Source organism: Dermochelys coriacea, chromosome 1, assembly GCF_009764565.3.
Source record: "Dermochelys coriacea isolate rDerCor1 chromosome 1, rDerCor1.pri.v4, whole genome shotgun sequence".
In the NCBI taxonomy this organism is placed as follows: Eukaryota; Metazoa; Chordata; order Testudines; family Dermochelyidae; genus Dermochelys; species Dermochelys coriacea.
Window position 1 is genome coordinate 239113502 of NC_050068.2, and position 14710 is coordinate 239128211.

At 39.3% G+C, this 14710-nt stretch overlaps 1 protein-coding gene across 11 annotated transcripts in view; it reads left to right on the forward strand.

The window, feature by feature from the left end:
* The window catches only part of EPS8 (epidermal growth factor receptor pathway substrate 8), a 198900-nt gene that overhangs the window by 114286 nt on the left and 69904 nt on the right, over positions 1-14710 (forward strand). For all 11 annotated transcript variants that reach the window (XM_038419564.2, XM_038419538.2, XM_038419517.2 and 8 more), the window contains 2 exons: positions 2237-2327; positions 3624-3697. In XM_038419564.2, coding sequence (XP_038275492.1) covers positions 2254-2327; positions 3624-3697 — 148 coding nt within the window. In that variant the 5' untranslated portion in view covers positions 2237-2253. The remainder of the gene's footprint in view (positions 1-2236; positions 2328-3623; positions 3698-14710) is intronic.

Here is a 14710-nt window from a genome sequence, read left to right on the forward strand (position 1 = left end):
AAAAGAGTAAATAGCATAGTAGTAAATTTTGCTGAGAGCACACAGTGTTTTAACTTAAGTAGAGAGATGATTTTGAGACCCTTTTAGGGTTTAATTACTAATTAATTATATTACACTCCAATATAGCAAGTAAAATTAATTAAAGACAAATTCAAGGTAATGCACTCTAGAAAGAACAGTTTAAAACAGTGAAACACATTATTGGAGTCTGAATTGTACATTTTCAGGAAAAAGGTCTAGATGTGAACATCTCAGTGAGGAACGCTGCTCAAGGTTTATAAGAGATTAAAAAACAGTTTAAATTCTATGACAAAGTACAGAAAAAATAAGAGATACTGTTTCATTCCTTTATCTGATTACATGTAATGGTCTGTTCTAATGTTCAATATTGTGTTTAGCTTGGATAGGCTCATTTCAAACGGGATCTAGCAGAGACAGCAAATTATCTGAGAATGATGATGAAAGTTGCTACAGTTACAGTGGAATTTCATATAGGGAGAGATTAAAAAGAGTAAGGGCCAGTTGGTGCAATCCATTGAATGAAATAAAATTTCACAGGTGTAACTGAGATAGGAATTTGATCCAATTTGGTCTAAATTAAATTTGTTTTGAATGGAAAGAAGAGTAATAGGAAGATATTATGCAGATACAAACTAAAGAGTCATATAGGTCAGTCAGTTGCTTCCTTTATCTCATAAAACAAAAAGGAGAAGTTCATTTAAAAAAAAAGGCAGCAAATCTAAAATGGATAGAAGCAAGTTCTTTTTACATAATATACAACTAATCTACAGAACTCAGTGCTTCAGAATATTAAGGAAAACTTCATATGAAGTTTCAATAAAAGATTAGACATTTATCTGAATTAAATACAGAAGCAGTTACACTAACTATGTAAAAAAATAAGGATTAGCAATCCTTAGTGTTTAAAGGTCTAACCTGATTGCAAGCTGTGCTTGGAAGTGATTTTCCATATGGTATAGTAAAGCAAATTATGTTCCATATGTTCCGTATTGGTATGGCAATTCCCATATTCCCAAGTAACTGTCTGTTCCCTTTTAGTAGCATTTGCAAAATCAGTACTTGTTTTGGCTATTTCCCAAAAATCAAGGGGTCTGTTTTTCCCACCTATCCATCGATATACTGAAAGTTTTCAAATTAATATTAAATCCTCCATGTGCAAATGGTAGAATATCCTTCCTAATACTTTGGATGATGATTTCTCTGTGTTTATAGGATCATGAAATCCAGTGTTGTTTGTCTCAATTTTGACTTGAAAGGATACATTTAAGGCCTTGTCTACCCTGCCACTTTACAGCGCTGCAACTTTCTCGCTTGGGGTGTGAAAATATACCCCCCTGAGTGCTGCAAGTTTCAGCAGTGTAAAGCACCATTGTAGACAGTGCACCAGTGGAGGGAACCGCGCTCCCAGCGTTAGGAACTCATGAGGGTGATTTTTTTACAGGTCTGGGAGAGCAAGAGCAAAGGCTCTTGTAGTTCTGGTGCTGCAACTACACAGCCACGTGGCAGCGCTTTAATGTTGCTAGTGAAGACTTATACAAATTAAAGACATTTACAGCCTTCCAGCCAGTGTAGGCCTACTGCTTTAGAGTGGTTATCTCAGGCACAAACCACTATGTTTTACCTAACTCCCTTTAAATTTAAACTTTCAGAATGTTCCCGTCAATGGATTTTTAACCCCACTGTTTTTAAACAGGTCTCCTTAGATGATGATATTGTTTAATTATAAGTAGAAGTGATGTAGCTATTTAGCTGATACATTTTTATAAATTGAACAATATAGCTATTAACTTAAACAAAAACAACAACAACAACAAAAATTTCAAATTGGTGTTTTTTGGTTTGAAATGAAGCATATTGAATAAGCCAGTTAGCTTTTAGAAAAAGTGGTGGAATTTTTCTTAAGTTTAAATATCACTGTTTTTGTCAACTACTTTCCTTTATTTGAGAAGTCTTTACAAAAGAATATTAAATCAAAATAAATGCTATTAATTTACCTACACTAGTCTATATTTGGACAGTGCCTAGCACAAAGGGTCTTGGCTTGTGACTGGCAGCCCGAGGTGCTGTATCACTGCAAATAATAATTGAACTTACCGGTTCCCTTTCCTCCCTAATTTGAGATGTACCGTATTTTTCCAAGTGTTTTTTACAGCTACAACAAACCTATATATTGTACAATACATTCATTTTATATGTTGTTTTTTTCTCCTCCTAGATTGGTTCCCTGAGTGAATGAAGACCAGAATGAATGGACATATTTCAAATACCCCTCCTAGTGTGTATGGAAGTTACTCTTCTCAAATAAAGTAAGTCTCTTCCCTCACTCTCTCTGTTACCTGCCGCCTGCACACCCAAAAAAAGTTTTGTTTTTTCCATTTGTATTTAAGTTTCAGATGTTGAGAGTAGTAATAATCAAAATCTTGAAAAGTTTTTTTTTTAATTAGTCTCCTGAAAAAATATGCAGAGTTTCTGTAAGGAACGTTTCAGTTTCTGTACTACGTAACCAAAGTGACACATGACATCAATATGCCATTTTTCGATTAATATTGGTGATTATAATTTTAAATCCATATTGTTGAATAATCTCTTCAGGCTGTCTGCAACACGGAGACATGTCATAGTATCAATAAGATATTTATTTCCTTAAAGCTGTCATGCTAGTTTGTCTGGAAAGTGAATTGGTTGGGTCGATGCTGAACCCACGTGTTAGTTAATCTCATTTTTCAAAGCCTAAACTGATCTTTACATGGGTCAGAAAATATTTTTTCCCTATGTACATTACTGTACAATTAATGTTCTATGTTATTGGTTGAGGGTTGTTGGCTGCCAGCTGCCTTTTTCTGAGACATAGGATATTGCAGAGTATCAGACTTGATATACCACTATCATAGTCTTATCTAGCCTAGGAAAAGACAGGCTATGTTTCTATGGGGATAGAATTTACATTATTGATACTTCCAATGTTGTTCCTTCTTTAAGTTGAGGCCACATATAATTCGTTCTTGATTTTACACAGTGAGGACATTGCTTGCCCTTTCCTTCTAGCCTTGGGCAGTCAGATACTCTTTCTTCTGTCTCTTTTATAAAATCAGAAGTAGTAGTGAGTTAAGCATAGAAGAGAAGGTAAAATCTCACCAAAATAAAAAAAAATTCTGGTATTTATCATCTTTTTTCTGAAAGATGTGCTCGAGTGCAAACAGAAATTGTTTTGGGGAAGTTCTGTGACCTGTGTAACTCAGAAAGACAGACCTAGCTGATCACAGTGGTCCTAGCTGATCTTCAAATCTATGAAATTATGAATTTATTTTATTATTTGTGTTGTAGTAGTACTTAGCAGCCCCAGTCATGGACCAGGACCCCATTGTGCTAGGCACTGTACCAACACAGAACAAAAAGATGATCCCTGCCCCAAAGAGCTTACAATCTAAGTAAATCATGCATAGTTATGTATGTACGTGAGGTGGGGAGTTCATTCTCATTGCCCCTGCAGGAAGTACTGTTGTATACATATGTGTTTGAAAATTTTTACAAAGCTCAGATATTTTCAGCAAAAGATACCAAATAAATCTATAAATAGACTAACCACACACCTTTTCTTCTAGTGGATATGGTTCACCAACGTTTGCTCAGGTGGAGAGGGAACAAAGTTCGAAAGCAAGTGCAAAGGCTATTTATGGTAAGCCTTGCTTAATAGATTCTGGATTTGTCATTCAAACAGTGAGTTTTTAAGTGTTGCAAAAATATATATAAATATATTTAATATTTATTTGAAATTGGTTTGTATCTGAGTTAAAACTAACTGAGCTAAAGAATAAGTTTTGTTCTTAATATAAAGTTGGCTTCTAACTGCTTACCTTTAACAAGTCACCATTCTTACAGTATTTATTGCAATAATGAATTGAAGAATAGTATTGTGGCCAAGGCACATGAGAGGGAATCGGGAGATCTGGGGCCTATTCCCAGCTGTGCTACACACTTTGGGTGGCAACTTAACTTTTCTGTTTCTCAATTTCCACGTTTGCAAAAAGGAAAGAATATGTATCTGCTTTTCAGAGATGGTGTTAGGAATAATTAGTTACAGCTTGGAAAGTTTTCTGTTCTTTGGATGGAAGATACTGAAGTAAAGTGTTATTACTATTTATTGGAACTAACTACCATGGGGTATATAAAAAAACTCTGTCAAGGTTAACAGGCTCAACATCTGCCTCCTTTGGATTATGGTTTAGTGGTTAGAGTTGGGGACTGGGAGTCTGGACCCTTGGATTCTATTCCCTGAACTTTATAACTTTGAACAAGTCAATTAGTCTTTCTGTGTTTTGTTTTTTTTCCCATCTGTATGTTAAGTAGAAAACTCTCTGCCAAGAACTGCCCGATCCCTAAAGCAGTATATATTTCAGGGCCCTGCCATAGCCTACCCCTGAAAAGAAGCCCTATGGTATTGGTAATCTAGGGTTTTCTTCCCTCTCTCTGTTTCTACACATAAATCATAGAAACATTTTTCCTATAAAATGTTAGAATGTTGGCTACCAGAGTAAATGGAGGAGGAGCCATTTAGAGTTATACCTGTCTCGTGTATATAGAGTTAAGCATAATTCATTGCCCAGAATCGGTTCAGATGCTGTTTCATGTACTAATGTAAGCATAAGATTTAAAATACTAAAGTTCTTTTGTTACCCCAGGATTAGATCATGACAGGGCCATCACATCTCTCTCCATCCTCCTTAGGCAGATGGATAGAGTTTGACTGTTGCACGTGTCTCTCTCAGATGTCACCTTAACAAGGGACCTTCTGCCTGTTACGTTCTAAATGTAGAATTAAATAACTATTTAAATGTTGAGTAGAGGTACAATGATCTCAACATTGTGTAAAAATTAAAATAAGCATCTCTTAACTTGTTCTGACATCCAGAAGGAGATTTGAGGCAGACCAGCTGGGTAAAGATAAAAGGGGAAAAAAGATAAAGCTGACCTCATGGTGGGAGTCTACTACAGATGACCAGATCAGGAAGAGGAGGAGGATATGGCATTTCTAGAACAAACAACAAAAATATCCAAAACACAAGCTCTGGTAGTCATGGGGGACTTTAATATCCTGACATCGGTTGGAAAAATAATACAGCAAAATAAAAATTTTCCAACAAGTTTTTGGAGTATATTATGGACAACTTTGTTTTAGAAAATGGCAGAACCAGCGGACAGCCATTTCAGACTTGATTGGGACCAATAGGGAGGAATTGCTAGTGAGTCTATAGGTGGAAGGCAATTTGAGTGAAAGTCATCATGAAATGATAGATTCCATGATTCTGAGGAAAGAAAGGAGTCAGAACAGCGGAATAAGGACAATGGACTTCCAAAACAAACTTTAACAAACTCAGAAAACTTATAGGTAAGCTCCAAGAGAAGAAAATCTAAGGGATAAAGAAGGTCAGGAGAGCTTCAATAAAACAATATTAAAGGTAGAACAGCAAACTGTTATGTTGCAAAGGAAAGATAGGAAGAGGACAATATGGCTCCAACAGAGCTGTTTAATGACCTGAAAATCCAAACGGAATCCTACAAAGAATAGAAACACGGACAAAACATGAAGGAGGAGAACAAAAAATAGCAGAAGCATGCAGGGACAAAATCAGAAAGGCTAAGGCACAAAATGAGTTTCACCTAGCAACTGACATAAAAGGCAATAAGAGGAGGTTATTTAAGTACATTAGGCATGTAGGAGAAGGGACATGCAGGTCCTCTATTCAGTATGGAAGGAGAGATAACTGGTGGCATCAAAAGGGCTGAGGTGTTTAATACTTGTTTTGCGTCAGTCTTCACTACAAGGGTTAATGGTGAGTAGATACTCAACACAATATTAACAAGGAGGAAGGAATGCAAGCCGATATAGTGAAAGAACAGGCTAAAGAATATTCACACAAGTTGACAGGAACAAAACTTCGTTCAATATGATATCGGAGTACACATCTGTGTTTGAAGACCAACTCAAAGAAAACTGAAGTTAATGCAAGTAGGGAAGGTGGAAGAAGAGGTGTTTGAAGTTGCAGGAGAGAACCTGAATCAGAAGAAAAAGTGTGTACACTAGGGGAGTACACTTACATAGGAGAGAGATCTGGATAGTTGAGAAGAACCACTCAGTTTTGCCTGGGCAGCAGTGAAATATGTGACAGGAGTATTGTGGGACTGACAATTAAGTAACAAAATGGAAGGAAAAGTGTAGACTGCATATGTTTATCCCTGCCTGTCTTATGTTTTGAAAATGGAGGGTCTTACAGAGATGAAAGAAAACAAGATATAGGTAACAGAAAATAATATACTGAGGAGAATGACAGACAAGTGGATGGTAGACAGTGTGTGCATGGAGGAAATTAGGGGGAAGATCAACTCTGTGATAGGCTGCAGAGTGCACATTTCAGTGGGCTGCACATGTGATAAGAATGGGAGAAGAATGACCAGCAAAGAGAGCCTCGGAAGAAAAGGACAGCAAGAAAGGAACTGGAAGACCAAGGATAGGATGGAAAGAATCGGTTAAGAGATGTTTGAAGACAAAGGGACTGGAACTCCAAGACCTATAAATCCATGCCAACTAGTGGACATGCCTTTAAAAAGGGGAACAACGAGGACTTCAGGCTAAATGGTCCATAATTCCAAACTTCCATACCTGGAGAGATATTGGAACAAATTATTAAACAATCAATCTATAAGCACCCAGAGGATCATAGGATTATTAGGAATTGCCAGCATCAATTTGTCAAGAACAAACCATTCCAAACCCTTAACTTCCTTCTTTGACGGGGTTACTGGCCTAGTGGATGAGGGGGAAGCCGAAGATGTGATTTATCTCAAGTTTAGTAAAGATTTTGACATGGCCCCTCATGATGTTCCTATAAGCAAACTAAGGAAATGTAGTCTAAGTGAAATTACTATAAGGAGGGTGCACAACTGGTTGAAAGACTGTTCTCAAAGAGTAGTTATCAATGGTTCAATGTCAAACTGGAAGGAAGTGTCTAGTGGTTTCTGCATGGGTCAGTGGTGGATCTGGTACTATTCAATATTTTCATTAATGATTGGATAACTGAGTGATGAGTGTGCTCATAAAATTTGAATGACACAAAGCTAGGAGGGGTTGCAAGCACTTTGGAAGATAGGATTAGAATTTAAAACGACCTTGAGAAATTAGAGAATAGGTCTGAAATCAGCAAGGTGAAGTTCAGTAAAGACAGGTGCAAAACACTACAGTTAAGCATGAAAACTCAAATGCACAATTACAGATTGGGGAATAACTGGCTAGTGGTAGTATTGCTGGAAAAAAATCTGGGATCACAAATTGAATATGCGTCAACAATGTGGTACAGTTACAAAAATAGCATGTTATCAATAGGTGTGTTGTATGTAAGACATGGGAGGCGATTGTCCTGCTTTGCTTGGCACTGTTGAGGCCTCAGCTGGAGTATTGTGTCCAATTCTAGGTGCAACACTTTAGGAAAGATGTGGTTAAACTGGAGAGAGTCTGGAGGAGCGGAACAAAAACGATAAGATTGAGAAAAGCTGAGCTATGAGGACAGGTTAAAAAATCTGGGTATGTTTAGTCTTGAGAAAAGAATACTGAGGCGGGACCTGTTAACTGTCAAATATGTTAAGGGCTGTTATAAAGAGGATGGTGATCAATGGTTCTTCATGTTCACTAAAGGTAGGACAGGTAGTAATGGGCTTAAACTTCAGCTATGGAGATTTAAGATAGCTATTAGGAAACCCTTTCTAACAATAAGGGTAGTTAAGTTCTGGAACAGGGTTCCAAGGAGAGCTGTGGAATCCCTGTCACTGGAGGTTTTTAAGAAGAGGTTAGACAAACACCTTTCAGGGACTGTCTCGGTTTAGTTGGTCCTGCCTCAGTATAGGGAACTGGATGTGATGACCTCTTGAGGTCCCTTCCAGTCCTGCATTTCTATGCTGCTTTTAACATAGCTCAAGTACAGTTCCCATTTATTTTAATATTAAATTCCTTAGTGATCCTTTTTAAACAGGAATTTCTGCATCTTGTATGTGCTCCTGGACAAACAAATCACACATAATTAAAACATTAGGAAGTAGGTAAGAAAACCCAGTAAGAAAAATGTTGATCAAAGTTTTGTTTAATAGAACATTTTTTATGTGACCAGGACACATCTTTACTCTTCTGGCTGTCTTCCCAGCTCTGTATTATCACCCGTTCATTTTAAACTAAGAAGTGTGGCAGAATCAGCATAATTCTCTACAAATATAGACTTTGTTCTTTGTCTTGAAGTTCTGTATCTTCCTGTGTTTTTATTTCAAACACAACAGATAATTTCAGGTATGGAATTTTCATTTATGAAAAAAATAGGAGCCATATGGGTGGATTTGAGATTAGTGATGGACAGAAGAGGCTTTCATCTCTAAATATCTTAAATCCAGCCCAGATTAGTATTAATTGACAATTATCATATAATTGCTATTTGGTGGCCTATATAAAATGAGTTGGTGATCTCAGTTCATTTTCAGCAGTATTAGAAACATCACAAAACTATAATTGCAGTTGCCAGGAGTGGAATGGATTTGAAGACTCAACTATCCAGCAGGACCTTGAGAGAAAAGTTTGCTCTGTTAACTGCCTATGCTTTATACGTTGTGGCTCTAGGGCTGTCAGTTCCACCAAAAATGTGTAAATTGGAGGAAAAAATGGAAATAATGCCTGTATGTAAAAATGCATCTGAAATCTCTCTTAAAAGCAACGTAGTTTATTTTGTTATATTTTTAATATTTTTAGTAACTGTAGTGTCATCTAGCTGCCTCCAGCATGTGTCTACAACAGTGGTTTTCAACCATGGACCCCGGAAGTCACCAGACTCTGTCTAATTTCAAAAAGGGTCCTCACTTCCATTTGAAATTTTTAGGGGTCCTCAATTGAAAAAGATTCTAAAATACTGTCCCTACAACATTCTCCCTTCCTTGATGTTAAGGAATTTTTAGCCACGGGATGAGGGGGAAAATTTTTACTCTTTTTGTTTGTGTTTCACTTGCTTTTTGTAATTATCCCAGCATCAGCCTTTGTTCCTGGCTAGTTCCCTTGTCAGAAACAGCCACAGCCCTTTGCACTCGCTGACCTGTTCTTTTATGTCATAAAGGGGGAGGCTAAAAAATTGTTGTGGATTCTCCTGAACATGCTCAGTAGCGATGAATCTGTTGCTTAAGCTTTATCATCTAGGAGGGCAACATTTTCAAATGTGCCAATATCCTATTTTCAGAAGTGATTTAGACACTTAGGAGCCTAAATCTTATTGAGAGCCAGTGGGATTATGTGTGCCTGCCTTTTTAAAATTTGTTGAGAGGAAGGTGCTCAAGCTTTCATGCATTGAAAATGTCAGCCCTGAAGTACCTAGATAGATTTGTGTCTAATGTTAATACCTAGAAGTTTTCTCTACAGTGGTCATTCTGAGAAAATTGACAGTTACCTTCGATAACATTATCGATTACTATTTACAGTATTTCCTAGGAGGGTTTGATATTTAGCATTTTCAGTATTCCTTACATGTACAAAATACTGAAGGGATCTCTTTTTATCTACGGCATTTGACATGTTTTTAAGGGTAATTGTCATAAATTTCACTGCATTAATTTCCTCCCGTTGTCCACATATTGGGCCCAGCATGGCAGTGCAAGCTTCTTCACACCATTTTACCAACTTGGCTCACTGTGTAGTGAAGATATACCCATTAAGGTGGCCACCTCTGTAGGGTAGTTCAGTCTCCATGACTATTCAGTCTTTCCTTTGTCTTTCATCTGAGACCATTAACAACTGTTCCAATTGTGAAGTGAGTTTAGATGGTATTTGTGATGTGAACACTTATTTACCTTCACTCACTTTTACATGGCCATCAAATGGTAAGAACTTTTTATTATTACTTCTTGGTCTTTTCTGTGTCAGTGACCTCTTCGTTTTCAACTCCTTTCCTGTCTGGACCATCCAGTTCTCTCGAGAGCTGACTTAGGATATATTTTCTCCTCCGAGATAAGAGCTGTCAGGTAACTCATAGAAAACATGCCCTATATATTTTTAAAATTCCTGACCTTTGCTTCTGAAATGAACTTTAAACTCTTAATCTTTTCTGTTGAACTCTTAATTTTATCTATTTGTTCTAAAGTTAGCTTCTCCGTCTGTCTCCTATGGAGCTGCTTCTGGTTGCCACAAGAGCTCTGTGGCTTCAGTTTGGAGCCAATAGTGATGACACCCTGGGCATTTGCCAGTCAGTTATGATAAAACAATGATATTCTCTTACAAAACTGAGTTTGATGGTGCAGGATAAATTGTTTGATCATATCTTTCTTCTTTGTGCCTAATGATGAAACATACTTTCTTTAGGAGTCTAAAATTTCTAGCTTCTTCAGGACAGCATCTGATGGTGAGCTGTAGCTCACGAAAGCTTATGCTCAAATAAATTTTAGTCTCTAAGGTGCCACAAGTACTCCTTTTTCTTTTTGCAGATACAGACTAACATGGCTACTACTCTGAAACCTCTCAATAAACCATGTGTTTTATATTTAAAGAGCAGTAATTATAATTTGTGCTGATGCTTAGGTGGTAGGGATTAAATTGCTTGTGAATTTTCATATTTTTCAGTACTTAATGCAAAGCAAAGTCTGGAAGGCTTTTAAAATTTACACTGTATAATTACAAGCTCCCAAGAAGTCACAACCAGATCAAGGGATCCGTAGAACTAGGCATGCTACAGATATGATAAAAGGCTTGTTTTGTTTAAAAAAAAAAATTGTGTGTGTGTATAGATATATTTGAAACCATAATTAACCAAACTGACATGTCCTTTAAAAAAAAAAAAAAGCCCTTCCGTTATGAGAAATGCCATACAGCCATCAGGGAAAAGGTTGATAAAGTTCCCCATAAATTACAACTTTGAGAACAAGACTTGATCTTAAATCCAGTTCTGATCTTTTTGGAGCTTATGCAGGCAGGGTCTTCTACTCTCTGGATGCTCAAGCAACGCCTCCCCCAGGCTGCTCTCAGGCTCAAGTAGTTTGCCACATGCTATTTTTAAAGGGACAGCTGCCATTAATCAAATACAAGTCATGAAAATACAAGAATAGTAAAACAAATATTAGCACAACATAGAATCACAGAAATGAAGGGCTGGAAGGGATGTCGAGACATCACCAAGTCCAGACCCCTTTGCTGAGGTCAGACCAGAAAGCGAAGGGCATCTCTGAGAAGTGTTTGTCTAATCTGTTCTTAAACCTTCAATTGGGGATTCCACAACCTCCCATAGAAACCTATTGCAGAATTTAACTACCCTGATAGAAAGATTTTCCTGATACCTAACTTAAATCTCTCTTGCTGCAGATTAAGCCCATTGCTACCTGTCCTACTTTCAATGGATAAGGAGAACAACTGATCACCATTCTCATTATAATAGCCCTTAACACATTTGAAGACTGGTTTCAGATCCCTCCAAGTCTACTTTTCTTAAGACTACACGTGCCAGGGTTTTTTAACCTCCCCTCATAGGTTGGGGTTTTAAAACCATTTATTTTTGTTTCTCTCCTCTGGAGTCTCTCCAATTATTTCCTCTTTCCTAAAGTGTGGCACCCAGAATTGGACACGATACTTCAGCTGAGGCCTCACCAGTATTCAGTACAGTTGGCCAATTATCTCCCATCAATTACTCCAGAGGTCTTACGCTAACTTTTATACATGCTTTGTTTTTTCATCCTCACATGGGTCATCAACAGAGTTTGAACCCATCCTTCCCATTGCTACAGAGACCTCTTCTACTTCAATTGTAGAAGTTGGACCCAACTTGGTTCTCCTGTTTTGTAATCATGGGGGGTGGTCAGGGTTGAAAGAATAGGCTGGGGTAGGCAAACTTTTTGGCCTGAGGGCCACGTCGGGGTTCCAAAACTGTATGGAGGGCTGAGTAGGGAAGGCTGTGCCTCCCCAAACAGCCTGGCCTCTGTCCCCATCCGCCCCTCCCACTTCCTGCCCCCTCACTGGCCCCCTCAGAACCTCCGACCCATCCAAGCCCCCCCGAGACCCCTGTCCCCTAACTGCCCCCCTGAGACCCCTTGCCCCTAACCACCCCCCCCGGAACTCCCACACCTATCCAACCGACCCCATTCCCCATCCCCTGAGTGCCACCCCCGAATCTCTGCCCCATACAACTGTCCCCTGACTGCCCCCCCGGAACCCCCTGCCCCTTATCCAAGCCCCCACTCCCCCTCACACACCATGCCGCTCAGATTACCAGGACTGGCAGCCGCACTGCCTAGCCAGGACCAGCCATCCCACCGTGCAGTCGAGAGCACCAGGGCAGGCCGGCGGCTCTTGCAGCTGGGCTGTCTGGTAGGAGCTCGCAGCCCCGCTGCCCAGAGTGCTGGCGGCACGGCGAGCTGAGGCTGCGGGGGAGGGAGGACAGCGGGTCGGGGCTGGATGTCGCCCGCGGGCCGTAGTTTGCCCACCTCTGGAATAGGCTATCCTGACCCCATAGACACAGGGCACCTCTGTGCTCTGAGAACTGCACCTACTCTATCTCTTTTCCCCCCCCCCCCATCCATATCATGCCTTGCCTCAGGAAAATGCTTAATGCAAAAGGGCCAATCAGCATAATCCTTTTGGCCCTGTCCCTTATCCAAAAGGGCAGAGAGCATTTTGAATCTGTCTAGTTCTTTCAGCACTGCCTACCTGAGAGAAATTTGTCTCGCTAACCATTGGGTGCTCTGTCTGATATTCCTGTAACTCTCCTGGTGTGTGCCTACATGCATGTATGGTCCCAGGAGTGCGCAGTTCTCACAACCCCTGTTTGGATTGCCATCAGGCCTATCTCCACGGCTGCAGCACAGATGGAATAGCCCCATCAGTGAAAATAGTCCCCTTCCTCCCCCGCCAGTGCACTTGTACATCTGGGCATATCTCACCTACCAATTCCCTGCCATGGCAGGGGCTTTGGGCATTGGTGGTACCGTGGTCTCTCCTGTTCTCTACCTGTGGCACACAGTTTCCTGAGAACTGAAATATTTTGGCCTAACTAAAGTCTTTGGGTATAATATAGGGATATCTGGATGAAATTTGATGGCCTGTGGTAAACAGGAGGTCAGACTGATCCAATGGTTCCTTCTAGCCTTAAACTCTATGAAACTGTGAAATAAGTGAAGGGTGGGGGACAATGCTTTTATTCTTTCTGTGTACCAGCCCTTATGGGGAGAAAGACATATGCACCATACATAGATTGCCCTGGGACTGAATAAGTATTTCTAAGCAGTGGAATACTAGACACCAGGATTCTTGATTTCTGTTTCTGGCTCTGTGAGCTGAATGTTTCCTTATGGTTACAGAAAGCATAGCTAAATGTAACATCACTCCTGTCTGGCTCATCTGTTGGAATGGAGCTTGGGACCTCTATATATAAAAACATGAGCCTTTACCACTTGAGCTAAAGAACATGATGTGGCTTAGCATGAAAGTTATAGCAGAATCATAGACATCATGTGTGGTTTAGCCACTAGTGGGTGACACAGGGTCACACTGTTCGTATGGGTGGCACAAGAACCTAATTTGTCATGTTCCTTCAGAAAGACTGTTTGGCAAAGTGGTTGAGACTTGACAGTTATATTAGAGTCCTGGATTCTGTTCATAGCTCCTCCTGAAGGGACCTTTTGCAAGTTCTTACTTGTCTTACCTTTGAAACTGATGAGTGATAGCTACCACTTAAAGTATGAAACTTTGGTTCATAGTAAGTTGTGAAGGGCACAAAAATATTAACAGCTGTCAGTAAGTGAGCTGGGACTAAAACTCTTGAGTCTTTGGGCTTGCAATTGAGTGTACCTTCCACTAGGTTACAGGCCAGAGTGTAGGGGAGTCCCTCCCTCTTTCTTGTTTGCTTCCCCAAAATGGTATGAAGGCCATACCTTTTCCCATCATCACAAGATTGTCTGCCGTAGGGGCAAAAGTCACAATAAATTCCAGAGAGTTGACAACACTAATGGAGTTTCCAAAGGCACGGATAACTGTAGACAAGTCCACATCAGAAGAAGAATTACAATCGCGTCTTAATCGGTGTTCTTATGTGTATTTGAGAAGATGATAGCAGACAGGGTTTCAGCTAGGCACTCAGATACTATGGTGATGAATGTAGTATAAGCACCCATTTAGATTAGAATAGTGAATCTCCTAGGCAGTCAGAGAGCCCACACTATGAGTAAAATGGTACAAAGATTTTACCTTAGCACATGATTTGATTTTTAGATCTATGCTGTTAGAATTCTTTTGATTAGATTTCTTCAGCTGTGGAACATAATTAATAGATTGACTTAAATCTGTTTCTTTTCCTTAGAATCATAAAAAAATTATTGTAGGTAGCTATTGTTTTAGGCATTTCAAGTGTTTAAATTACCCATGGTACTGGCGCTAAACTGCATTTCTGCAAGCTTAGTGTTTTGGATATGAACGTGGTTTTAAAAGAAAGACTATGTGATTAAATAGAGTAAGCTCAATGGTTTTGACACTTATATTAATTCTGTCTGGCTGTGCCCGTTGTGGAGCCTTAATAACTCTCTTCATGCGTGGAGAGAACTGATGAGCTGGACCTGGGAAACAAGATGATTACACTGGAGAGTGAAAGCATAAAGGAAAAAGTGTTAACTTTCATTAAATCAACAACTTCCAGAG